This window comes from Sabethes cyaneus, chromosome 1, assembly GCF_943734655.1.
Source record: "Sabethes cyaneus chromosome 1, idSabCyanKW18_F2, whole genome shotgun sequence".
Taxonomy (NCBI): domain Eukaryota; kingdom Metazoa; phylum Arthropoda; class Insecta; order Diptera; family Culicidae; genus Sabethes; species Sabethes cyaneus.
This window is the reverse complement of record NC_071353.1, coordinates 25902495-25930337: the sequence shown is the minus strand read 5'-3', so window position 1 is coordinate 25930337 and position 27843 is coordinate 25902495. Positions and strand designations below refer to the sequence as shown.

Here is a 27843-nt window from a genome sequence, read left to right as displayed (position 1 = left end):
CTTTTACCGAATTTGCTTCTATTAGGCAATACAGCTGACTGAGCACAAGTGGGCGTATTTGAGCGCACAAAATCTGCTTTAAAATAATATTCTCTATAGTTTCTCCATCATATATGGTTTTTTCCAAAACATGGTAGGGTTTACATTAAAAAATACAATTCTGATGTAAAAATAAATTTTTTGATGTAAATTACAACCGGGATATTTCTGCTGCTTTATGTCTAAAACCAGCTTTCAAAATTATTCAACAAGTATTGCATTAAAACGTGACGTGATGGACAATTTTTATTATTTTTTCTGAATTCAGTGGACAAAAATCTATAAGAATCAGTTGAAAAATCCTATGCAGTTTTTTTGATGCAGACCTGTGTAATTAGACTGAAAGGTTATAAAAACTATAGATTTCACTCCCACATCCACCTGATAAATGCAATAGAAGTAACAAGTTCATAAGTGAAAAGCTCAAACGAGATTGACTGGAGGCTTATGTAAATTCACAAAAATTGTTCGACTTTACGTAAAAATTCCAGCAGTTTGCAGTAAAATCCCGTCTTTTCGTGAAAACCACAGAAAAGGCACACGTTTTTTGAATCGAGTGGTATGTAATCCAGCAAATCCCTTTAAAATTGACTGAGCTATCACCGTTCAAAATCTATCAGTTTTTTGTGTCACGATCATTTTTGTTTTTGCAGCATGCCACCCTATTAAAGTAAGGCGTAGTCCTACGTCAAAAATATTTGGAATAAGGCAAAAAATAATCTACTTATTCGTTTCTAATCGAATTTTGCAGAAAATGTTGTGATAAAAAGACGTTTTGTTTGATACTACTAAGACATTTTCTTTCATTATTTCATTGGCAGAGAAAGAGATACATTCGCTCGGTGAGGAGATTTTATTTATATACGCTTGAAGAAATTGCTATAACACTGTCATAAGTTTATATACATAATTGGATGATTTTGCCAAACATCGGCACGTATCATGATCACAAATGCAAACAATATGAGTTAATTGTATAGTTCTTTGGTTTGAAAGCTGTTTGATATTCGCCACCAGTTACTGTCTGCGTTACCGAATACCAGATCGCAGTTTATTTGATGGTAGTTTTGGTTTCTAACGCCCATACGTGCTGTGGCCATCCAGTTCTACCTTTAATCTTTTTTCCTTCGTTTGCGAAATTCTGTAAAGAAAAAGGAAATAATAGCTGCATTATTTATAGGAAGATTTTCCTTTTTTCATAATCAGAAACCGGATACACAAATTTAATGTGAGCAACTCAAAACTAGAAATTCAATTTTTGTTTTCCCATCGCTTTTCCGGCATTAAAACGATATCTTTATTTTTCCATCGGCGCACTTGAGATAACAGCTTCAGTGGATTTCCACAATCCTTTTTCTCCAAAGCAGTTTGGTGGGCCGATTCGGCTTTGAGTGGCAATGCATTTTGCCGCCGTGCCTGCATCACAAACGTTCGTACTGTGTTTCGCAGCCACACATCAACCTAGAGTGTGCTTTCCGCCCATTTGTACTTTGCATATACGAGTATCTCCCATGTGAAGACTACGTACAGACCGACTGCAATTGTGACCAAAAAAAACTATCGGATTGCCGCTGCATCCTTTGAGTGCGCCGCTCAATTAAAATATGTCAAACGATTAAGTGAATAAGAAGCAATTTGTATTATGAATGGTTAAGTGGTTTTCCCCGCGTTCACAGACGTAAATTATGCGGTTCAAGTGCGTATGAAAAACGGTTCGTTCTCGATCTATTTTGTTACACTCGTGTTTTTGAGCAGGTTCGGCAATTGGATTCCCAATATTTTGTAAACACAGGGCTTGAGCGACTGGTATTTGAAATTGCTTTTATATAATGCAGCTCAATCGTATATTTACGACGAGTGGAACTTCATTACGTCAAGGTAAGCGTCATGTTTTACAGGAAAATGTTATTTCAAGAACCAAAATTTTAGAATCTTCTGTCATATTTTTTGAAAATAAATCCCCTTGACCTTTTTTTGGCATGCTCAAAGGACAGTGTGTAAAACAGCCAAAGCGGTAATTCCACTAAAGTCTTTGGTATCACTCGCGAATATCTCTTATGGATACTGAAGTTAAACAGTACATTTTGCTAATCGTAATAACGAAATGACTAACACATATATTTATGATTTTTTGATTTATTTTGCTACATTGCGATCAACAGTTTGACAAATCGCTTTGCCATTCATACATGACGTGTTAAATAATTGGCCTAGCCTAGAGATTGCTTCTGTCTATCGTCCAGTGTTGAAAACCGAATCGTGACAGCATGTTAGATGAGCTGGCACATGTAGTGAAGGGTACCACGACTACCTGTTTTAAAAGGTATGCTCTAATTAAGTCAAATTCCGACAATAAAAATTGTTTGAAATTAACAACATTCCAGGGGAACACGTGACTAAGAGTCATAAAAAATCTCCATCGATTTATCAACTTCAATTACGGTGCGTTGCGATGAAAAAGGAAATATTTCGTATCAGTTTTTTATTTCTTCATTTACTTTAATCTATTTTGTGTTGCACATTGTAATTAAATTTACATCAAAACTGTAACAAAATAAATGAAAAAGAGAACAAGTATAAAACAATACATGTATAGCAACCCCCTATACGTCATACTAACATATTTTTGTTTCCTTTACGTCAGATGAGTATAAAATTCAATATTGGCCATTTTATTACAGCAAGCCGCACCCGCGCTCCCCATCCGACACGTAACTCAATCGCATTACAAATATGAATGGGTTGCAAATTCGCATGCGCGCTCTTCCAAGTATTGCAATTATTACAGTGGTAGAAGGAGGTACGAAAAAACTGGGCGTACACATTTTTTTTTCACTTTTCACTATGTCCGTTAGAAATAGTTTTTGTACGCAGTATTAGATTTTTATAGTATCTTTCGACTGCACTCCTAACATGACTCCGTGGCGCAACGGTAGCGCGTCTGACTCCAGATCAGAAGGTTGCGTGTTCAAATCACGTCGGGGTCAAGCAGGATTTATTTTTTCCTTAACTTTTCTAAACAACAAATCTAGAGACGTAAAATCTCACTTTAAAAGGAACCAGTCACAGAACAAAAAAAAAGTTACTGCCCCGAGTGAGGATCGAACTCACGACCTTAAGATTATGAGACTTACGCGCTACCGACTGCGCTATCGAGGCTTGCGTTAGGAGGGGGAATATTATATCTTATAAGAATGTTCTAGGAATAGAATTCCTGGAACTTTATCCTGTAGCATAAAACGGATGGGTTTTCTTTTGGACAGACTGCATGCATGCAGTAGGTATAGGAAGGACATGCTGCCAGTTAATTGACACTTGATGTTATGCGGTTTAGTTTAATGATGCAAGTGGGAAAACCTTTTAGATAATTGATCATAACAGAAGGGTGCAAAATTTTCCCATCAATGCAAGATATACTCGTTATCGGCGCTTAGATTATTTAGTTGGAATGTGATGCAATAATAACCGGCGTGCAAGTGTCACATAATTTAATTATCGAACATTAGAGCTATTTGAGAGAAATATTTCCGTTTGGCTATGAATACTCCCATAACACAAGGAGAAACCTCTAATTTATAGCAATATAGCCGAAAACAGAACACCCGCCCTATGGAGTGCAGTCAGATACAGTATAAAACCACAGAAACCAGATACAGCTAATAAAGATAATGATTCTATTATGAGTATTGTTTTCGCGGTGCGCGGGCCTGGCAACAGGAAATTTCCTACGAAAAGTGGACTATTTCCAATTCTGGTTTTCGAAAAGAATGAGTGTTTTTGTTTGCTGATAGAACATTGATGGTAAAATAACTTACGTGCATCATGTTCTTCTGGGCCCTCCGCTCGGCGTTAATCTTCCGGGATGATGGCACCAGCTCGGCCCGGAAATCGCAGGATGGATCTTGGCTGCCGTTCACTACCGCAAGCAGATGAGCAATATAGGAAATGGCTAGCCGCAGTGTTTTAATCTAGTGATGGATTAGAACCGTAATGTTACTACTACCGGACGGATCAGTTTTATCAGGATTTAGAATCTTACTTTAGACAGTTTGGTGTCGTTCGGGACGTTAGGGATCCGATCCCGAAGGGAAGTGTACGCTGAGTTAATGCTTTGAGTCCGTCGGCGTTCTTTCTTGTTTGCCGTGTTTCGTCTTTTGACTACTCGCACAACCGGAAGACTGCCAGTGACGAGGGAGTTGGACGTATTGATGGATCCGATGGCGCCTCCGTTGACGGTAGTTGTGGTAGTGGGCGTGGCACCATAGTAACCTTCGTCGCATACGTAATCTGTAAAAAGGATAATTTTTAGGTTAATATTAAATCTATGGCGAAAGATAGAAAAGCGCTACATTTCACTAAGAAAACTAAAATTTGTGTAATAGGACGTATGAATAAAACAGTTGGCTCTTCTATTCCCGTATAATTCTATTGGAATACCCTCCTTATTTATTTCGCGCAAAGCCCAAACGGATATCAACAGCTTTAGGTTGCGATATTACAAACCGATACTTGACATGTGTAGGGACGAGGGAGAGAATCTAATCACAAACGAGCGCGAGGTGGTCGATCTCCACCAGCACCAGTACGTGATCTCCAAGAAGTCAAAGACCACCAAAATATGTAAATGTTTTATGTTTTATATACATGGTTGAGGAAGGCTGACTCAGTGAGATTATTTGCAAGATTTGACAGGAGAAGCTACCGGAGGAATGGATGGAAGGAGAGGTTTGTCCCATCTAAAATAAGGACAATCGACTCGACTGCTGCAACTACCGCGGTATAACGTTGGTAAACGCCGCCTACAAGGTAGTCTCCCAGTTCCTGTTACGCTGGCTGGGGGCTGACTATCTGACTGATCTTGCAGAAATGTCGGGAGTACAACGTGCCCACGCATCATACCTATATTGATTTCAAAGCAGCATGCGATACAGTCGATCGAGACCAGCTATGGCAGATAGTATACGAACACGGTTTTTCGGATAAGCTGACGCGACTGATCAGAGCTACTTTGGATCGAGTGAAGTGTTTCGTGCGCATCTGGGGACACTCTCGAGTCTCTTCGAGACGGGGCGAGGGTGGAGACAAGGTGACGGCTTACCCTCATGCTGCTGAACATCGCTCTTGAGGGGATGATCCGACGAGTGGTTATCGAACCACTCCCTTGCCGTCTTCGAGAAAGTGCTGCGTACGATATTTGGTGGAATAAAAACTGAAAGAAACTAAAAACTGAGTGGCGGAGGCGTATGAATCACGAGCTACAGGCACTGCTTGGAGAGATTCCTAATCGCACATCGACACATCGTAAAGATGCCGGACAACAATACGAGGAAAATAGTTCTCTTCAACAATCCGCACCTGAAACAGGGGGGCTCCGCCGGCTCTATACTGCTGACGACAACGATGACGACAGTGCTTATATAAGTTTTAAGTTTGAGAGTTTTCCGCTTGATCATTCTCATTTCTCTTTACATCGACGCCACGACTTGGTAATATAAAACAAATTATTCATGCTGTGAACATTATATTTCTGTAGTTACTAGTATAGATCGATGTTTTCATACACAGTGAAATTTTTTTGGAAGGCACCCACCAGACCCCTCTCAGGGAAATTTCCTAGTTACGCCAATGCAAAACAGACATTAGCAGAGTAGCGAAAAGCTCCATCGGGCATTTGGCACGGAATCAACGGAACTATTCGTTTGACGATGAATGTAGGAGGTTGATGGATGAGGAGAACGCTGTGCGTGCAGCCAAAATGCGCAGTGCCACACGTCAGAACGTGGAAAGACACAATAAAAAAGCAGCACTTCCATGAACACCTCATGGCGGCCAGGTGGGGAATCATGACGGTGGGGAAAGCAATTTCGACGGTGCGTCAAACGAAGTAGAGGTGCCAGCCCCAACGATAAACGAAGTTAAGGAGGCCATCGTTTAGCTAAAGAACAATAAATCGGCCGGGAAAGATGGCATCGGAGCGGAGCTTAGCGAAATGGGACCATAAAAGCTGGCCAATTGTCTAGACTCAGCCTATTGTTGGAATTTGGGGGACAGAACAGCTACCGGAGGAGTGGAAAGATAGAGTTATCTTTCCGATCTACAAGAAGAGTGCCAAGTTGGACTGTAAGAACTATTAAGCGATCACCGTTCTCAATGCCGCCTACAAAGAGCTATCCCAAATCATTCTGCGCCATCTGTCACCAATTGCAAACAGATTTGTGAGAATTTACCAAACGTTCGTAAAAAGTTCCCAAGCACTATTTGTTCGTTGACTTCACATATGATACCATCGACCGAAAAGAGCTATGGAAAATCATGGAGCAGAACAGCTTCCCCAGGAAGCTCATCAAGCAGATCTGATATACGGTGGATGGTGCTGTGTTCGGATCTCGGGTGGATTGACGAGTTCATTCGAATCATACAGAGGGTTTCGTCAAGGCAATGGTCTTTTATACCTGCTGTTCAGCATAGCGCTATAGAGTGTTATAAACCGAGCGGATATCAACACGCGGGGCACGATCTTCAACAAATCTAGTGAATTCGACAATCTCCGGCGGTGTATAGGAGAACGGAGTATGGAGGCGGAGGATGAACCATGAGCTTGCACAGCTCCATGGCGAATCCATTATTCAAAAGGTGGCTAAAGTTGGACGAATACGATGGGCAGGGCATGATGCAACAATGCCGGACAACTACCTTGCAAAGACGCTAAATCCGGCAGGAACAACGACCAGTGGTGCAACGAGCAAGTGAGTAAGTATGTCAGTATGTCAGTATATATGACATGCATTGGTGCTTCGAGTCCCGTTTGTGAGATAAACTCTAGCAAGTTGGTACAAACGGTGTGGCCTGGTACGAATCTCTGTTGAGATATGTTTCGTTCGGGAAATCATAGCGACACATGCTACAATCTCAAATAGCTTAAAACAGGCCGATAAGGTCCCCATACTCGTACGACCATGTTGCCCAAAAATGTTGATGAATTCATGTTCGTCCCACACGCTCGTCTCTATGAGTGAGTACCATGAACCAAGTTGGCAGAAAAAAATTTGGGCTATAGGCTAGTGAGGCTACGATACTTTCTGGAGTTCTGTCGGTCTTCAGATTTCAATAATGGGTATATAAATGACTGAAAATTTCCCTTGTGCAAGACTTGTTGAAAATTAAACATAGCGAGTAGCTAGCATATCAGCATATTTACTAAAAATAACAGCAGAGATTCCATAGCGACATGTCGAGTAGGACCGTTTTAGTTTCTTGACGGCGACCAATATCATATCGGTGGTTATTTCGAAAACAGTCAAGTCAACTAAACTGGCTGGCAAATTCGCTGCCGTAATCTCGACTTTAGACTCTGAAGCAATTCGCTCGGCAAAAATAGAAACAAAAAACTACAAGGTATACAGCCCTAAGGGTTGTACGAAAGGGTGTCGTAGGACTATATCAAATCATTAGATCAAAGATTCCAGCGTTACGGGACACAATTAGCACCCATTGTTACCGTGTGAATTGCTTCCTGTTCCACCAATTTTTTGGCAAATACCTTGTAAAATAGTTGTTTGAAGAGTACTTTATCTTCCACTAGAATACCAGGGTTTTGATGAACCAGGAACCGATCTGCATAGTAGGGATAGTGTCCCGCAACGCTGGAATGTGTCTAATGTAAACTGCATTTCTGGCGTATGTATGTTTATAAGAATCTATGAGTGCCATTGTTTAAGTAAATGTTTAAAGGAGAAGAGCGAAATATTCAGATTCAATTCTTCATTGAATGCAATGGTGGCTTTGAAAATACGTTGACGGGGGTTCATGAGTACAACGCCGGCAACCATTGAGACATAGAGATTTCTTTTAAAAATCACTGTGCATGTGCATTAAAAAGGTAGAAATAGTAATGAATGACCAGCCCACAGATTATTGTATTAAATATGATTATGCGTAGCATGACAAGTTTCAATAATCTTACTTTAACTCGTTTGTAGCCTTTAAAAGGGCCATTGGTTACAAATAACATTAAAGCCAAAGCACAAATATGACGTGCCATTCGAATGTACTTCTCTTTTGACATAAATGGCAACAGGCACGTAAGTTAGCGGCGTCGATTCACTGTATCTTCTTCCGAGAAGGTTTTACTAGTTTACTTTCACAGCTTACCGCTTGTAAACAGGGACCGAAACGGTTAGATTTTTTCTATGCATTTGCCAGTATGCAGTGCCATGTCAGAATGTCAGCCAATAACATCGCGCCGTATTGTTTCTGTATCGAGAGAGTCTATCTCTTGATGTGTTAAAACTAGCTGAAATACGTACATGATAATAAGCAAACATTCTTATTTCATTTCTGTGGCCAGTCGAAAAAAATGTCACAGTAACGAAGTGACAGGCATTCGCCGCTTTTTGCTTACAGTTCTAGCTGGAATAGTATGGACAAGCGATAGAGAATAAGGTGTAATTTTGTATGCGTTTTCCGGCGAGCAAGCGATGTTATCGTTATTCTGGTATTTCTTCTCGGTACGTGTGTACTAGAAATCTGCCACATGACTGGTCGCAAGAAATAATGTCAAATGTCTTCAGATTTTGTCCACAACCAGTACATTTTACGTTCCTGCTTGTAACATCATAAAATAAATTCACGCCTCCAAAAACCCCCACATGCCAAATTTGGTTCCATTTGCTTGATTAGTTCTAGAGCTATGAGGAAATTTGTATTTCATTTGTATGGAAGCCCCCCTCTTAGAAAGGGAAGGGGTCTCAGTATACCATAGAAAAAAATATTACCTCCAAAAATCCTCACATGCCAAATTTGGTCCCTTTTGCTTGATTAGTTTTCGAGCTATGAGGAAATTTGTATTTCATTTGTATGGGAGCCCCCCCCCCTCCTAAAGAGGGAAGGGGTCTCGATTCACAATAGAAAAAATTCTTGCCTTCTAAAATCCCCACATGCCAAATTCGGTTCCATTTGCTTGATTAGTTCTCGAGTTTTGAAGAAATTTGTGTTTCATTTATATAGGAGCCCCCCCCCCCCTCTTACGTCCTCCCTAAACTTACTCTCTTATTACCTCCATAAATTGCTGGTCTTTTTATCTATCCAACGACATATAAATTGTTCAGTTTCGTTCAGTAGTTTAGTAGTTATTACCATTTGAAATCTTTCATTCAAACGTTACACTTCTATTGTCGTTTTCACAAAATGCTACCCAGTCCTAGTATAGTAAACAAAGACGTAGTCCTACGTCAAAAATTCTGCATACAGATCGCATGAATCCGATTCTGATGTTGTTTCAATACTAATCAGACGAACACTCAAGGGCACCGAAGAGCATTTTCTTTTAGAATTGACGAAGCTCAAAATATTGTTCGGATTTATTCGAAGGTCTGTACGGAAGCCAGAACGACAGTGTAATTTTCTTTGATAAGGTTTATTCGCATGAGACAGTTTTTGTTTAAACGAAATCGGAGATCGAAATGAGTTTTCATAAGCAGAATCCCAATTTACAAAACTCTTCGGATATAATATTCGTATACTTACGAACTAACAAGCAGTTTGTTCATTCAACTGAAGAATATATACGCTCCGTATTTAGGATAATAGTCCTCCATGGGAGTGTACTTTTAAAGGATGTATCACAAAATTGAAATAGTGCATGTAAATTACCCATAGAAAATATTGAGGTCAATAATTTTGTAGTAAATGTACTTTTTCTTCAAAAGTAAAGAAGGGTAATTTTTTTAGCTATTTTCCTAAATTTTTATTTGTGAAAGATGATAACTTTTGAGCGCATGGTCACAATGTTGTAATTTTAATATCAAAATGGCAAGAAATCTGTTCTGAATATATTTTTCATATTGTGAATTCAAAACAAATTCCGTATGTGGCTCTGAAGGCAGTATACCTTGTCCCTCAAAATATTAATATTTTTCACTTATAAATTTAGTTGCATAGTATGTATATGATGACGTGATTTTTATTGCCAACAGTAAGATAAAAACTTTGTGCAAACCAGCGCTCCACTAATGGTAATCACAAATGTAAATTCGCTCGTTTTTCGCGGAAGTGCGTATAAGTAGGTCTTTATTTGCTGACTATAATATCTCCTTTAAAAACAACTGTTAAATATCATACAAGAAATGTGCCATTCAAACAACAGCCGCTGGTACTTACTGGATTTGTCGAAACCGACGGAACAGTAGACCTGCTGGTGCAGCTGATATTGACCGCTGCCAAAGGGGGATGATCCTTCCGGGCCGGTTTGCGACGAGAGCGCATGCTGACTGGGAGAGTATTCGCCCCGTTCATCTTGGGATTCGTTGGAACTGCACGGAGATCCCCAGTAGCCTTCCTCCTCCAGTGGTAACACGTGACCGCCTGTATTGAGTTGTAAGTTGATACAGCGAGAAAGAAAAACAAATCGTCAGATAGAGAGATAGACAAGAAAAAGTGTTAGGATTCAGTTTATTCTTCTTCCGAAGCGTGCGATGTATCGTATCATAATGATTTGTTTATGAACTGACTGCCGGCACCCGGATGAAGAAAGGAACATAAATTTTTGTCTGTTTACAAGAAGGTTTACCCAAACAAAACTTGCTACAGCAAGATCGGAGTTGCAGTGGAAAATCCAGCGAAAAAGAGAAAGTCAAGTGACCGCAAAAGGATTACATGTATGGTTGTTAGGGAAGCACTTTGAGTGACGAATTGATCTCCGACGCACTTGAACTGTACACATGGGAATTAGGGATATGATATCCTCTTGACTGAGCATGCAATGGTGTATAACTTCCGGCACATTTATCCTTTTGAACTGTTTACTACATATTGAAAATGAACTACCTAGTATGCAACGCTTACATACATTTCTCAAATTCCTTTCCAAAAATCATAAACTGTAACAAATATCCCGTCTTGCTGGTAATGTAAACACACAGTAACACAGTTTTATTACACCTTTCTTTTCTATTAATAACACACCTCACTGATGTGTTAATGCTATGCGGTAGTATGTTATCCACCTTTCGGTACTTTTATTTACTACACAGTGATTTTTGTATACACTATCAAAGCATTTATTAAGAGTTTTATTGCTGGTTTTGATATACAAAAAAAGGCCTTCACTGCTGAACATATGTATGCATGGTAGCTGCTGCGTTTGATGATTCGATGACAGGCCGTTTATACTTTCTGTGCCCTCTCCTCTAGAACTCGAAAACTTTTGACGTGTGCCTGCAGTTTGATTTGCCGACACAGTTCAACAGATGTGCGTGATTTTATCCGGTCGGACACTAGAAAAACCGTCGAGTTACTAACACTACTAAGCTGCGGGACTTGGAGAGTTAGCTGTTACGACCTTGGTTAAATTAAATGGGTGAGCTTAGCCAAGTTTCTAAAATTTTAGGATCATTCCAATATATCACCGATGTGATATTTCTGGCACGGTTACACAAAATATATTTCAAATACCTACTTCTGGCTGTGATTCGCTGACCGCTTTTATACGGAACAACATTGGTAATTGCGAAGGAGATGAAAAAGTACTGAGTTTTCCCGAACATATAAAAAGGCGGTTGAATTTTCATATTATTATTACCTATATCTAATTATCTAATCATGCAATAAAATTACCAAATAACATCGCGTTTCCTTCACGCTTCCTCTTTTTTAAAAACACAAAAATTCCGATTTTACCAACTTCAAATTTGTGCGTAAAATGCTAGGGATCCGTAATAAAACGAACGATGAGAAATGTTCAAGCACTTGAAAACTATGTTGGTTCTCAGCAACATTTTAAATGGGTAGCGTAAGCGTGTCTAATTCTGGGCACTGCTTATTTCATTTTAAAATTAAAGCATTCCCAAGTTAATAACTGCATGTACTTGTATTTTGTTAGATACGTTAATTAAGGTGAAGGTCGTCAGAGGCCAGCTGCTTTTCTACTGATTTCAGTACTTGTTTTCACTATCATTTCGTTTATGCTGAGTTGCTAGTAGTAGGTAATAATCTGTTATGAACAATTATGAAACGTAGAATCGCGTATTCATTTTTGCTGTTGAACTAGATCCGACAGTAATTCTATCACATAAAATGTTGTTTACGGTTGATTTTATTATCAGAGAGTGTTATAAGGATTTTTTCGACACTTTACGACCGTTAATTTAATAGCGAAAATTATTGGCCAATTTCATGCTCAACGTAAATATGGCATCACTCCCGTATCCTTGGTAACGTATCAACAACGACGATCGCGGATTCGGAATTGCAATCGAAACGAAGTGAAGTTTTTTCATATTAATTCAAGTGAACAGTTTGGGCAAAATCATTATAATATCTTACCAGATAACTGTTCGGGCGGTAAATTCAAGTTTTCTGTGTTTCAAGTTAAGTTTTGCGAGTGATATGATGAATGAAACGCCCGAAAAAAATTAAAGAAAAATCGACGGCGAAAAAGTGTAAATATAGTGATGAATTTTAATTGGGCAGAAATCTCAGTATTTAGTGTAAGTTAAGCCCCAAAAAGTAATGGAACCTATAGAATGCAATATTTAGTGTTTCGAGTTGCAAGATCTGATTACGGCTAGCAGGTTAGTTGAACTAATTTCATTTTTTTGTGATGGTTTCCCGAGTCTATGGAAGCATGTTAATACACTGAAGAAGGGAAGGGAAGGATGATATTCGGCGCCATACTGACTGCCATAAATGGACTCTACCGACCTTGTCCTTAAGATAACAAATTTGCCAAAATTTGGAAATTTTGACTGAATTATGTGGCGTACAGAATTAGGATCCATACGCAGAATTGGGCGCGCTTACGGCAATACACTTAAATATTAAAATGACAGTATTACTGGTATTAAGTACAGCCAGATTTCGCTATTTGCACTAAACCCTTAGCATATTTGGTGAAAGATTTTTGTTAATTGGGCTGAGCTGTCAAATCCGAGGGATACATCGATTGTTTTTGTCGAAATCGTCGTCGAAAAGTTTATAAAAATGTATAAATACCTTTATTTTAAAACGGGATCAAGGTGGAACTTAATCCGAAATTATTTTCTAGATTGTTCATCAAGTAAACAGTAGAATTTCGAATGACAATGTTAACATATATTGGCATTTTAAACGGATTCATCGCGATGCTAAAAATAGGAGGAATAAAAATCGAAAATTACCAGAAAACGACTTGATGCAATTGTATTCCATTTAATTAATTTTAATATTTTCTACATTTGAAATGGTTCTTTCAAGAGCTCATCGGAATAAAAATACACGGTCAGAAATGACGTTTGACTCCGTTTTAGATGGGCCCAATTAAAACGTAACCCACTTAGAGATAGACCAATAAGCGAAAGTTAACTGCATGTCCTTTATCATGATAAATTTTATTTTGCAAAAATGTTTATATATAATATTCTGCACCGCGCTTACCAACAAGCATCGGTGGTTCAGTGGTAGAATGCTCGCCTGCCACGCGGGCGGCCCGGGTTCGATTCCCGGCCGATGCAAATTGACTTTTTTTTTTAGCTTGATTTTCGCCATTGACTTATCACTTAGCTATTTCACATATATTTTTAGTATCAAAGAAATTGCAATCTATATTTGCACTTATTTGTGACAATTGCCGCAGTTTTCTTTTTGTTTTGTCAGGCCGGTTAAGACCATGGTTGGTCCATCTCGCCCATTTGCCGCAATTTGGCCATTAATGCTATGAAGCAAAAATGCGTTTTATTTGTCCAATCTCCAATACCAAAGTTGACAAATAACTAGGTGAGTTGAGTTATAGAATTATTTTATAGCGTTTTTGTTTTTACTTAGATCCAACCTAGGTTCGCCCTAGTTCCAATCGAACGGCTGTCAAAACGTTTGTTTTTTGATTCAGGTTGAACTTAGTTTCGCTCTGGGTTGAACTTCTTAGACGTCGGGTTCGGTCTGGGTTTTTTCACAGTTTCAACCCCGCTGTAAGCAATACACGGATAAACCGAAACTGTTTGTTTATTCGCCCGAAAATGTTTGTTTATTCAGTGGTCAAATTGAAACTGACCCAGGTTAAAAAACAAAAACGGTATTAGTCAAACGTTAACATTTAAGCATAAGCATAAGCATAAGCATAGGATACCGCTCGTGTGCTGCTACTCCGTTACTGACCAGGACCAATTAAAATTGCAAAATGATGGTTGGAAGAAGCGTACTTGGGACAATACGCTATTCCTCATTGTGCAACCTTATCAGGTCCCTGCATGCTGATCAATACCGACGCCGGCCACGTCCGAATGCGGGTCCTGATAGGATGGGAAGGAATGTTAGTCCAATGCTTGTTGCTACTAAAGACCAGGGAATCCTCTGCATCTTCACAAGCATTTCGGGAAAGGAATTTTTGTTAGTAGAAGGAGGGATATATCAGGATTCATCTTAATAGATTATGTGATCTGTCGACGGAAGCTACGCGTGAATTCGGTGAGATTTCATTAAAACGCGCGCGATGTCAACAAACAGATACACATTAATTCATACAAAAACATAATACGCCCAAACATACAACACCAACACAACGGGTTGCAAAAGAGTCCGCCTCCTCGTGGTGCAACCTGGGTAACGCTAAATGGACTTATATTAAAATATAATAATATAATGTTTATAATAATATATGACCTTCCTTCGATTCCTTCGATTCTCGATAACACCACTCGTATAAGAATAATTCTTGGAATTCACCTCAATATCATAAGATTTACGAAATACCCGATCATAAACTTGTGTTCTGTTTTCATTAATTTTAAATAAATAATTGCTTATAGTAATTGTACGAATATCAAACGCTCATGCCCTTTTTATCCCAGCATCGACCAATCACGACTGTGGTAATGCTCTTCGGCAGAGGAACTATGCCATTAGCGCGAAGCATTTTTAGTCCACGAGTGTTGGTGGCTTTCATGGATAAGCCTAGGGTATCCGAGTCGCTCTCTACACACATCAGTACATTTATAAAGGCAACATTAAGTTCACAAAGTAATAATATCAAATGAACTATATGAATGTACAAGCGAAACTTGTGAAATGATACTCGTGCAACACAATAAGCATGTTAAAGTTCCTTAAAACATTAATATATCGCTTTTTAATAGCTTAAGTTTATGGGAAACACGTGTGTCCCTTTTTCAGCAAAAAGGAAGGATACACAAAAGGGAGGAAGTAAGCCTCCAAGGATCCGTCCGGATGTTAAGTTCTGTTGGAAAATATCATGCGCTGAGTTAACTATGAGGGTTTTTTTTATCAAACCAGGTGTAAAATTTGACCACAGTGCAGCTATAGTTTGTAGCAGGCAACAGCGGTATTGTCTAATCTATTCTTTATTGGCTATTAGTCAAACGTTAACATTTGACTCAAAAGTTAGACTGAGGTTGGGTACAAACAAGCTTAGCCAATATTATGCGAATCGGCAAAACCATCTCTGCAAAAGAGGCGTCTAAAAGGAACCATCTCTGAAATTTTGAAGTCGAATATTAGCGACATAGACTTGATTATATCTGCAAATTCATGTAAATTTGTGATGCTGTCTTAGGTGCAGTCCTTTATTTTATAAAAAAACATGTTTACCATTTCTGCACGGAACACTACGAATAACATTCGAAAAAGCAGTGTATTCATAAAGAATAAATTTCATTGAAATGATTTTCGAAATATCGACCACCTAACTTAGGAAAAAAAATTTGATTCAAAATAAATTACAGAATGTACGTTTTATTTGTTAGAAATATATGGGTCATTCCACGGAAAATTTACAGTCAAATTTTTTTTTCTCTTCGGAATATTTTTTTTACGTTCTTTGTTAAAAAAAAATCGACACGTATTTTTGTATTTCGATGTTACTGTTGGAATTCGCAAGATATGATTTTTTAAAGTATTGTAATCCGAAAAAATCACTATTTTTTAAATACTGATTGTAAACATAGTTTGTAATATCAAAAAATGACATTCTACCAGATGTGTTCGCTATTCCACAAGCATTCTAAATTGGTATACTATACCTTCTCTCGATTGTTTTTCAATAGTTAAATAGTGCCTAAAAATAAAAAATAAGAAAACTTATCCAATTTAATTCTACTATGTGTATTTTATTCACGACAGATACGTATTTCGCCTACGACTTGCAGGCTTCCTCAGTGTCTGTTTTCGAACTCCCTGCAGGAAGCCTGCAAGTCGTAGGCGAAATACGTATCTGTCGTGAATAAAATACACATAGTAGAATTAAATTGGATAAGTTTTCTTATTTTTTATTTTTAGGTTTCGTATTCTACTAAGACGCTCCAAAAACTTCAGTTAAATAGTGCATTTTTATAAACAATTGCAATTTTTTCAAAGTTGGAACTTTTTTTTCTCGATTTTTTTTACTTTAAAATATTTGTTAATCTTTCTCGAAGAACCATGCAAAATTTGGAAATGGAGAAATGAAAACTCTGGAAGCTATGAGTTTTTATGTCTCAGCGCGTGTGATAATGTGAAGCGAGCGGTGATGCTCAATTGATGTTCTAACCCACGGGCAGCTTCATAACGAGGCCGCCTTTGATGCTATTAAGTGTAACGTGTCGTTGAAGCACACGCTTTCGTCCGCTCGTTTGCATTAGCGTGCGCGCTTCGATATAAAAATTCATAACTTCTAGAGTTTTCATTTCTCCATTTCCAAATTTTGCATGCTTCTTCGAGAAAGATTAACAAATATTTTAAAGAAAAAAAAATCGAGAAAAAAAAGTTCCAACTTTGAAAAAAATGCAATTGTTTATAAAAATACACTATTTAACTATTGAAAAACAATCGAGAGGAGGTATGGTATACCAATTTAGAATGCTTGTGGAATAGTGAACACATCTGGTAGAATGTCATTTTTTGATATTACAAACTATGTTTACAATCAGTATTTAAAAAATAGTGATTTTTTCGGATTACAATAGCATAGCATAGTATAGACAACCGTACACATCATGGGTGGCTGATATGATGTACCCGTAAGTACACCATACACCTGGCCATGTCCTTACGATTGTAGAAATGGGTACGTTAGTTGACCACCTACTTTAAGAGGATGCGCAAAAACTCACGCAATCTTCATAGGTGTTCTTGTACCCAGTAATATACGATATGAATAATATAAAAATACAATGAAATGGAGCATATATGGGAAAAATAGAACAATCTCACCATCAATCCTTTGAATGAAAAATAGTTGCGTCAGTTTCCATCATCTAATATCCAATAATAAATTTAATTTTCCCTTACGATATCCATGTGCATTATTTAAGCTTGTTACGGTTAGTCTTAATTGTACAATAGGAGGTGCTTGATGAGCTAAAACGAAACAAATCATTAAAATAACATATTATACTTACTTGCTACCAAGGCCGTGTGGCTCAGCCATCTGCATCTGGGAACCACACGGTATCGCACCTCCTAGCTTAGCTACTCAATAGAGTATTACCGGGTATGGCCACGTGGAGGCGCTAGGTAGGAGCTTGGGCTGGCAAAAGCTATGTTGGACGCTTTCTCGTTTGCCTTCCCCATTTCATACCCAGTGATTTTTTCGGATTACAATACTTTAAAAAATCATATCTTGCGAATTCCAACAGTAACATCGAAATACAAAAATACGTGTCGATTTTTTTCGAAAAATATTCCGAAGAGAAAAAAAATTTTGACTGTAAATTTCCCGTGGAATGACCCATATGTGCTTTTTGATATATGTATACCTGTTCGTTAATTTATATGCATTTCAGTTTGAGTCGAATGTGAGCAGAGATGCCATGTTTTCTAAAAAAATGTCTGCAACTGCTCGAAAACCGAAAAAATCGAGCAGTTTTCCGGCTACTCGAATTTTCTGGTTTAAAAATAATCTGCGAAAATCTGCACACTTTTTAGGAAGTCTGTGAAAGTTTAAAGAGCTTCGAACAAAAATCTGCACCAAAACAATAAAAGTCTGAAAAACTGCAAATATCTGCAAATTTATAATGATCTGCAAGACCGTTCCAAAAATCTGGAATTTGCAGACAAATCTGCAAGTCTGGTATCCCTGAATGTGAGCCAGACTTCATTTTCGGGTTTTTGCTCAGTAGATGCTAATTTGGCTACAGCGTCCCAGCGAAGCAGAATTCGAAAAAGTAGTCTAAAGGACGATTGTAGAGTTGCTTTATATTTACAATATTGCTCAAGAAAGTATAGTTTTGCCTTTCTATTATATAAATATATAGTATAAAGGTATAGAAATCACTTGGAAAACCGGAAATGGAAAGAAAGTCCTGCGGGCCGAATGTTATATACCATTCGAATCAGTTTCGAAAACTGAGCATTTTCTGTGTGTATGTATGTATGTATGTGTGTGTGTGTGTGTGTGTGTGTGTGTGTGTGTGTGTGTGTGTGTGTGTGTGTGTGTGTGTGTGTGTGTGTGTGTGTGTGTGTGTGTGTGTGTGTGTGTGTGTGTGTGTGTGTGTGTGTGTGTGTGTATGTAACGCTTTTAATCTCACTCACTTTTCTCGGAGATGGCTGGACCGATTTTAATTGTCTTAGTGTCAAATGAAAGGTCTAAGTGTCCCATTGGTCGCTATTGAAGCTATTGAATTTCATACTGATCGGACTTTTAGTTCAAAAGTTATGTATAAAAATACGAAAAATATGGGACTTCATTATCTCATAGATCCCTTAACCGACTTGAACAAAATTGATTGCATATGAAAGAGGAGCCTTACAAACCCTTAACTTCCAAATTTCATGATGATTGGACTTGTAGTTTGAAAGTTACATAAAGAAATGTGAAAAAATAGTATTTAAGACATATTTTTGTAACATTTAAACATTAATTCAATGAAAAACATCACACTTTTTATTATTATTTGAAAATTACTGCTGTGATCTATCAAACGAAACCGAGTTATTTAAAATCGGTTCATTCAAAAGTTATTTAAACTTTAACACTTAAGCACCGTATATTAAACCGTTAAAAACGTGTGAAATCAAAACAAATGTTGATTGTATTCAATGTGTGTGATGTATGTGTGCATGTATGTATGTATGTATGTATGTATGTATGTATGTATGTATGTATGTATGTATGTATGTATGTATGTATGTATGTATGTATGTATGTATGTATGTATGTATGTATGTATGTATGTATGTATGTATGTATGTATGTATGTATTATGTGTATGTGATGACAATTTGCAATGAAATTCAAGAAAAGTGAGAAACATGTCAATAGTCAGAAGTTTTTGAAGCCTCTTAGTGGAATACGAATTCTGAAATAAAAGAAAAGAAAAAAACTTTTACCGACTAAATTCCACTATTTAATATTTATTCGCGACAGATACGCATACGCTTTGAAATAAGACACTGATGAAGCCTGCACGTTGTAGGCGAACTACGTATCTGTCGCAAATAAATATTAAATAGCGGGATTCAATTGCAAAGTTTTTTCTTTTTTTTTGATTTTAGATTTCAATTGTCATTTTCTTCACTTGCTGTTACTCACAATTGTACATGAAAAGCAAAAAGCGTAGAAAAGCAGTTAATTTAAGTATATAAGTATAGTGGTGTATAGGATCAAAATACTAGTGGGTTGATTTTTCCAAATAAATTTATACAAATTTCAAACAAATTTTGCGCATCAATATATGCTCTTTTCAATCAATAGATACTAGAGCTTAGAAATGTTATATCAAAAATAGGAAGTAAACGTTGCACGGTAGTAACTTTGTAAGATTTGTTTTCATTAGTGACATTTTAAAGGACAGATGTCTTATATCATGTATCATGTTTTAATAAATAAATCAAAAATGAAAAGCACTGGAAATCATATCGATCATATTTCTCATTCTCAAGCATGTTTATGGCGCAGTTTTTGCACTATTTTTCGACCTCATCTTGTTTTCCTAACCCTCTAACATTGTAAAAACGATGCGATCAAGCTAATGATTATCTTTTCATGAAAGTACATTGAAAAGAAGCTCAAGTTTTGATTTTCATGCAAAAATAATTATCTGAAGGAGCGCCAGCTAATAAAAAGTTCAATTTCTCTTTTTCATATCTAATGCTCTATTCAGTTATTTTTTCTAATTCAGATATATTGCAAAATTGAAGCTATGCAAAATAATAGTAAAATTTTGAGATTGATCATTTTGTTGTAGATATGCTTTTTCTTCAAAAGCGAAGTATAATAATAATTTTTCTGAACTCTTGTTTTTCAAAGATGCTAACTTTTGAACGCATGGTATTAATATCAAAATATCAAAAAAATCTACCCCTTTGGGCTAAAACCAGTCAAAAAAAATATCAAAAAATCTGCTATGAACACATATTTCATATTGTCAGTTCAAAACAATGGCTCTGAAACCCGAAAGTTAAGGCCGACCGATTATAAAACTAAATAAGGTGTTCATCAAAAAACATAAATGACGCTTACAAGTATTTACGCACCCAAGGAAAGAAAATATAATTATTCTACGCAATACGTTGTGAATTTTACTGGCAAATAAGGATTTTGAGGAATACGGAATGGATATTTAAAAATATAGTCAAGTTAATTATAGATGTTCCTGAGAAATTAAATAATGATTATTGTGGCAGTAGAAAGGCTAGGTCACGCCGCTAGGTGGATTAATTCGGGTTTTATCTTTTGTATTTACGGCGCTACGGGGCTGCTACCCCGTTGGTATCAAAAAGAACGCTCATTTGGCTATCAACGGGGTAGCAGTGCCATAGCGCCGTAAATATAAAAGACGAAACTATACTTTCTTCAGGCAATATTACAGATAATAACTAATTCTACAACTGCCCTTTACACTATTTTTTCGAATTCTGTTTCGTTGAGGCGCTGTCAAATGAGCATCTACTGAGCAAAAAACCGAAAATGAAGCCTGATGTGAGCCTCATTTATTCGTTTTGTGTGGATAAACCTCAAAAGATGAACACTTTGACCATAACGGTATTCAAGCTCTGTTGAAAAATGGAAAATATGCTCAAAGTTCATTGTTTATACTGTGTGAGTCTTAAAAATGGCGTCGAAAAAACAACTTGTTCTCGAAAAAATTCTGCATGAGACATCGAAAATACGAATCTATCACATCGTGCCATCATCGGGAATCTCGAATTCTACGGTTTTTCGTGTCATAAAACGGTTTGAAAAACATCTAACTGTCTATCTCTATCGTAAGTCAAGATGCGGAGAAAAAAGGCGTCCGTACACTGTTAAGCATTACACCTGCGTATTTGCAGCCTTCGACGGGATACCAAACTCTTCCGTTCTAGAGGTAGCAAAAAAAAAAACAACTGAATCTGAGCAAAGGTTTCGTGCAGAATGCCAAAACTCGAGCTGAATTACGTAAAGAATACCGTCGCGAAAAGCCGTGCCCAGAAGTTTTACGATTGCTGCGTTATGGACGACGACACCTACGTGAAAGTGGACCCCAACCAGGGAACCAGTAGTTCACTGCAAAGGATAAGTTGTTGTTTCAGAGAACCTCCGAAAACAGAAGATGTCGAACTTTGCCACGGAATTCTTGATATGGCAAGCAATTTGTTCATGTGGACAGCGGAGTACACCTTTCCTGACCATAGAAACCGTGAATGGACCGATGTATTTGAAAGACTCTCTCCAAAAGCGACTTCTTCCTCTTCTGAAATCTCACAGGTAGGATTTGGCTTCATGTCATTACGCAAAGGCTGTGCTGGAGTGGCATAAGGTAAATAATGCCGATTTCGTACTGAAAGATCACAGCCCCTCAAATACGCCGGTTTTGCAGCCAATCGAGAAATACTGGGCTATTATAAAGCTGACTCTTCTGAGACATCCTAAAGTAGTTGAAACAGTTGAAGTAATGAAGAAAGTATGGATATAAACAGACTTCAATTTCGGTTTTTTGCTCAGTAGATGCTCATTTGACTACAGCGCCTCAGTGAAACAGAATTCGACAAAGTGGTGTAAAGGGCAATTATAGAGTTTATTATTGACTACAATATTGTTGAAGAAAGTATAGTTTCATCTTTTGTGTTTACGACGCTATAGGGCTGCTACCCCGTTGGTAGCAAAAAGTGCGCTCAATTGGCTACCAACAGGGTAGCAGCTCCATAGCGCCATAAATACAAAAGATAAAACTATGCTTTCTTCAACAATATTGTAGATATTGGATTCGGTTATTATTCCTACGTCCATGATTTAGGCTGCAATAGACTGCATAGGTAGGGAACGCATAAATAGTTTTGGTAACGGCTTAACCAGCTCTGAAGAAGGAAAAATCATTCAGCAGCGTTATGAGATGTTGTTGATGCCCATCGATTTGCAATATTCGTTACCCGGTGATATGAACCAGGAGGAGGATTTAGTACTTGTTGAGGAGGTGCGTGGGGATGTTTTTGTACAGGAAGAGAGCAACAGAACATGGGGATGCGTAATCAGCGAGGAAAAGGAAAACATCGCTCCAAATCGTGAAATAAGCCTAACCGCATAGCTTCAGACTCCACCAACTACTTGTAGAAGTAACATTCATCGAAACTACAAAAGGAAATTTCACCCGGTATTGACGGCCTCTGAGCGGCTTGAGGAAATTCGCCTGCTTTAGGAAGAAAAAGAACATGAAATAGCTAGGAAGAAAACCAGAGTAGAGGAAAGAAAGCTTGCGAAAATATGAACCGAAGAGCTAAAGAAAGAGAAAGCGGAAATCCGGAAGCAAAAACGAGATGAATTAGAGCAGCCTAAAATAGAAGAGGCGACAGAAGAAATACGAGGAAGATATTCGGCAAAAAGGTGAAAAGGTCAAACTTCTTAACGCGCTTAAACTAGAGCCAGCATCATAGATTTAACCGTTTGAATTTTTTTTATCGTTGGTCGTTTGTTAACTTTTAATGCATTATGATATAATAATAAAACATCCTGTTAACCCTAATATCCTTTTACTGTATATTCTCATTGAGTAAAATAGCTGAAACCGAAAATATTTAGAATTTTTGTCTATTCATGTGGGATTCTTGCGAATCTTATTTAAGATGAAAATGAAATAAACAGTAAAATGAAATATAAGTTTTTTCCAATAATATTTCTGTGGGGAATATTTCATTATGACTTAGTTTATTTACTCAACTTGCAATACACAAAGTCCGATTTTTAAGACATTCGTTACAAGTTCATTCCTGCACCAAGTCTGGGGATTTGTGAAAACCATATAAAATATGAAAAATTAACTTGTAGCAGGGTATTATGTTTGGTTGCAATTTAACCCAAGTCTGAGGATATAGTTTTTATAAATTTTAATTAAAGTGTATTCATACTTTTTTGGCTACCTCCACTATAGGTACAAGCTGCCTCCATTGCAGGAACCATACCTCCAGTATAGGAACATAGCTATAATAGAAAAAAACTTCTTTTCTTCAATATCCTACTTTTTCCATTCCAAAACAATTGCTATTAAAGAAATAAATATTTTTTCTACAAAGGCCATGTTGATACATGACAATTTAGCTAAATTTGGCCTTATATTGAACAGATCTTTGATCCATGATGCCTAATTGCTCCACTATTGGTACGCTTACCCTATACGTTTTTTACGATTTTCGATTTAACGTGGTTTTCTCAGCAATTTTTCAAATTCGAATGATCCTGTAAAAGCTAGAAGTGCCTGATCCCACGATTTAGGGCTGCAATTTTTCAATTCCTCTAAAACCCGCTGTTCTAGCATCCGTATACTTTTTCCTCCTAACTACAGTCAGTAAGGTAGTATAATATATAAACTTAAAGTTAAACCGTTTCGTCAACGAAAATTTACATAGACCGTCGTCTAACTAACAAACTAACGACGGTGTATGACCGATCATAACTCAGGAACGAAAAACCAAATTTTACTAAAAGATTAAGGGCGATCAAGAAATATATTTTTATGAAGTTTTTTCTTGACTTCGAGCATAATTATAGCATATTTTTTCCTTGGAACTTCTCACCAACGTAGCAAATTTTGTCAAAAAGTTTAATTCAAGTTGAGTAATCAATATTTGTATTGATAATCCGTGATTTTTAGAGAAAAAACATATACCTAATGTATTTCAAACAAACTAAAACGAAATTTTCGCAACAGACGTGTAAAAAATACACTAATTAAAATGATTGTTTCCTGCGCACCTGTATTTTGGGAATCCGCCGGATACATCTGGGTGTAATAGTGATTGGCCGGTTCATAGTACTGGTCTGACTCGCAAACAGTCTGGCAAATTTCGCCATCTGAAGAATCGAAGCTGGACATCTTATTGTACATTATGACACCTATTTCCAGCTTAAACAATACACTTCACTTGTCACTCGATTCAGAATGCACGAAATTCCGGTGAGCAATTCACAAACTATCACGAATGTTTTGTAATACGATCAAATCACATCCACAAGTATGAAACAAAACGGTGTAATTAATCCAAAGATCTACTCCAGTCACATTTGTCCCCGTCTAAAAACCACAAGTTTTCCACGCGAGATCCCGAAACAGACTGATTTTTCTTTTAGCCGTTTCAAAGCACCAATCCTCCTTCATACAGGGCCCGCACGGATCCAAGCTTCCCTATTGGCTGTTCGAGCTCGAAGCAACATCCAAGTCCGGAGAGAAACAAAACATCTATCGATAAACACTTTTGAATGCAACATCATAGATAATTGAGCTGTTACTATACGCTGTGGCCACCAATGATTGCATTTGAGGTTGAAAATTTACGTTCTGACATGCATTTGAGGTCATTTTATATGCAATTACATTTTCCATTGCGAATTTCACTCCAGCGTGGAAGGGATCGATTGAAGTAGACCAGCTTTCATTGCCTCTCCATTTCTCACCGAAATGCTCTCTTGCTTTCGACAATTGGTGCGAATAGACCACGCCTCTCGGTTCTATTTTTAGACTTTTGCTGCGTTCGGATGGCTGCGTAATGACTGTTCCTGCATGAACGCTTCTGAAGCTGATGCAAAAATAGAAATACCAACCTAAAATGGGAAAGGGGAAACTTTTGGGTTAGATCATTTTATGCAATTCGACGATTGCAAATACGTACGTAATACAAAGTTTTCGTATCTTCAATTTCGTTTGAGTAAACAAAACACAACAAATTTTGTGTTCAACTGAGCTAGGTGTCTGGGCGCCGTCTGGGCCATTGTACCGAAAAATCCTGCGGGAGCGCAGTAAATTTGTCAACGCACTTGAAGAACCTTTTTGCGGGTAACGATCGTACGTAAATGGATAGCTCAAATTACTGATGTTTCAAGTGTTTTTTCTAGAACTCTCTTGTCTTTTTTGAATCTATGAAAGGGTCGTGCTGTGGGTGTAATTTATTTACTCTTTGGTGGTCGTTTTGGCAAGTTTGAGGCTCGATGTTATGTGCCATAATGGTTGATTTATTGCAGTCTTGTTTAGCTACTTCACGGATACATCTTTCAAGTGCAAGCTGATGGTTCAATGCGGATAGCTTATCAATGGTAAGTTACCACCTTATCATATGCTGTGATTGATTAATATTTTCAGCAGCATTTTTGCCGCAGGATAAATAAAAAAAAAATTGTGATTTCAAATCAACTAATGCCAAAATTGTCTAACTATCTTAGTCAAAGTTTGAATTTCAAACAGCTTTCAAAATAGAGCAATTGCACTACACCAAAACTATTTTCACAATTAAATTCCACTACCTAGCTATTCATTTTATTTCGACGTATCTGTCAAAATAAAATTAATAGGGGAATTTAATTGTGAATCTCCGTATTGTAACTACTGTCAGTCCACAATCATGGGTCACAATTATGGGTCATTTTAGCTTTATCTCCCAATTAATGCATAAATATTATACTAATAAATTGATAAAATTATTACTCGTAGGTAACACTAATAATTTGAGCAATCATTAGGCGATATTATAGCGGAAATTAGCAGCTAAAGCTAATTGCAGTATGTTTAATGAAAAACGTAAGTTTTTCTTTTTGGTTGATCAATTGAAAGTTTCCATAAACGCATAAACTTTCTTTGTGGATACACACAAGCGTCACTGAAGATGTTCATAGTTAGGATTCACACGATGTCTATCATTTAGAGGCAAACTGTCATTGGAAATAAAATATTTTCGTAACAACGACGACGTTTCTCAAAAAAAAAGTATTAAATGTAATGCATTTATGTTTTCGTCATCCACTGCAAAAATCCCCAAGAAAAGAAATATGCGAAAAAAAGTTCATATTCAGGCTTATTCGAAATACATGAATATTTCAAAAAATGTTTTGGGAAAAAACGCACGGGATTAGTCGCTGCTGGTAGACGCATAGGTATAACATTCAACAGCACGTTCAAAAGTAGCGAACAAGGTAGCGTAAAACTGTTATACAGACTTGCATGCAACAATGACTTGCACAAGTAAAAATTTCGATGCGTTATGGTGTTCTACAATGTTTTGACCTATCTAGTTTTTGCAACGAGCACTAACAAAGGGACGATTTTCCAAGTGTGAAAAATCTGGTTTTAGTTCAGAAAGTCGCATAATCCATCCAAAAGGATTGATTATGCGACCTTCTGAAAACTAAAGCCAGAAATGTTATCTAGTTCCAACTCGGATTGATTAAATAAATTCGCTAATGGATTGATCAATGATATCTTGAAAAAGGGTAATCCAAATACATACGCGAATCTGTAAAAGGATAGTTAAGTTTTTCGTATTAGCGTTGAATGCAACATTTAACATTTTTTTCTTTATTTTATTGTTGTTATTGCCGTACATAATAATAATAATATTATACATAGCGATTCTGACAATCGCATCCAAAAAGGTAACTGACGGTAAAATGACCACCGTTGACAATTTCGCCGTTTACTTTTCTAGAAACAAACTCACGTTGAAGCTATTACATAAATTGAAAGTTCAATTCATTTTCTACAAAGCAAAAAATAACGATCGAGTTTTCGTGGTAATTCCTTTAGTTTGGAAAGCGTCAGACTTGATTTTGTTTTATGTAGGCAGCGCCGTAGCGTGCGGTTGGCCAGACTGGCCCCTGCCAAGGGCCTGCGTTTCTGTAAAGCAATAACATATGCATTGAAAAACGGCTGATTTTAGTGAATTTTCACGCCACGTTATCAGTTGATTTGCATGCAGCAGCCATAGCGAAAACAGTTAAACAACTATTCGCTCGATGCTTTGTTCGTACTGCCAGCTCCACATCGTAGCGAAGAAGTTGGACATGGCGAAGCACTTCGTATCCGCTGAATGGAGCTAACCTAGGCATTTACAAGAAAGGTGAAAGTGAGAAAGGCGAAAGCGTTGAACGGAAGCCTGCAGCAACGTGCAGCAGGAGCAGCTGAAGATGTAAATCGATAGTGAGGCGGTCTTATCGCTGCGCACCTTGGGCCGAGAGGTTGGTGCAACCGGCTAAACGATGTAGAAGTACTTGGCTAAAATGAACTTTTTTTTATATGGAAACGTCAGTCAAGGCTGGCTGTGTCTGAGTAGCGGGCAATCGCCCAGAGATCGGCTCAAGGTGCCGGTGAAGCGCGATGTCGTGGTTATAATGAGCGATGAAAACTATTTGACGTTGGGCGGCAACGACTGACAGAAGACCGAGTATTTTACGTCCCTCACCAAGAAGGTAAAAGATGATGTCAAGTAGGTATATCTTCCGCGTCAAGTTCCCGAAAAAGATCCTTCTGTGGCTGATGATCAACGACAACAGAATGTTCAAGTCGCCGTTGTATCTTTCGAGGTTTACGGTGAACGAGGAGATACGAAGATACAGTACGAAGTACCTACCCTCCTTTTGAAACCTACCAAGTTGCCGTGGTC

At 37.6% G+C, this 27843-nt stretch overlaps 1 protein-coding gene and 3 non-coding genes across 4 annotated transcripts; 2 read left to right on the top strand and 2 right to left on the bottom strand.

The window, feature by feature from the left end:
- Positions 1–1090: 1090 nt before the first annotated feature.
- Positions 1091–24302, bottom strand: LOC128745487 (heart- and neural crest derivatives-expressed protein 2). The gene is made up of 5 exons (XM_053842560.1): positions 24170–24302; positions 10198–10401; positions 4079–4326; positions 3783–4007; positions 1091–1168 (listed from the first exon to the last, which is right to left on the bottom strand). Exons 1-5 carry the CDS (start codon positions 24300–24302, stop codon positions 1091–1093), a joined length of 888 nt encoding a protein of 295 aa, XP_053698535.1.
- Trnaw-cca (transfer RNA tryptophan (anticodon CCA)) lies at positions 2955–3026 on the top strand. The gene has a single exon. It is a non-coding gene; the product is annotated as a tRNA-Trp (tRNA).
- Positions 3126–3198, bottom strand: Trnam-cau (transfer RNA methionine (anticodon CAU)). The gene has a single exon. It is a non-coding gene; the product is annotated as a tRNA-Met (tRNA).
- On the top strand, positions 13456–13526 carry Trnag-gcc (transfer RNA glycine (anticodon GCC)). The gene has a single exon. It is a non-coding gene; the product is annotated as a tRNA-Gly (tRNA).
- Positions 24303–27843: the final 3541 nt, after the last annotated feature.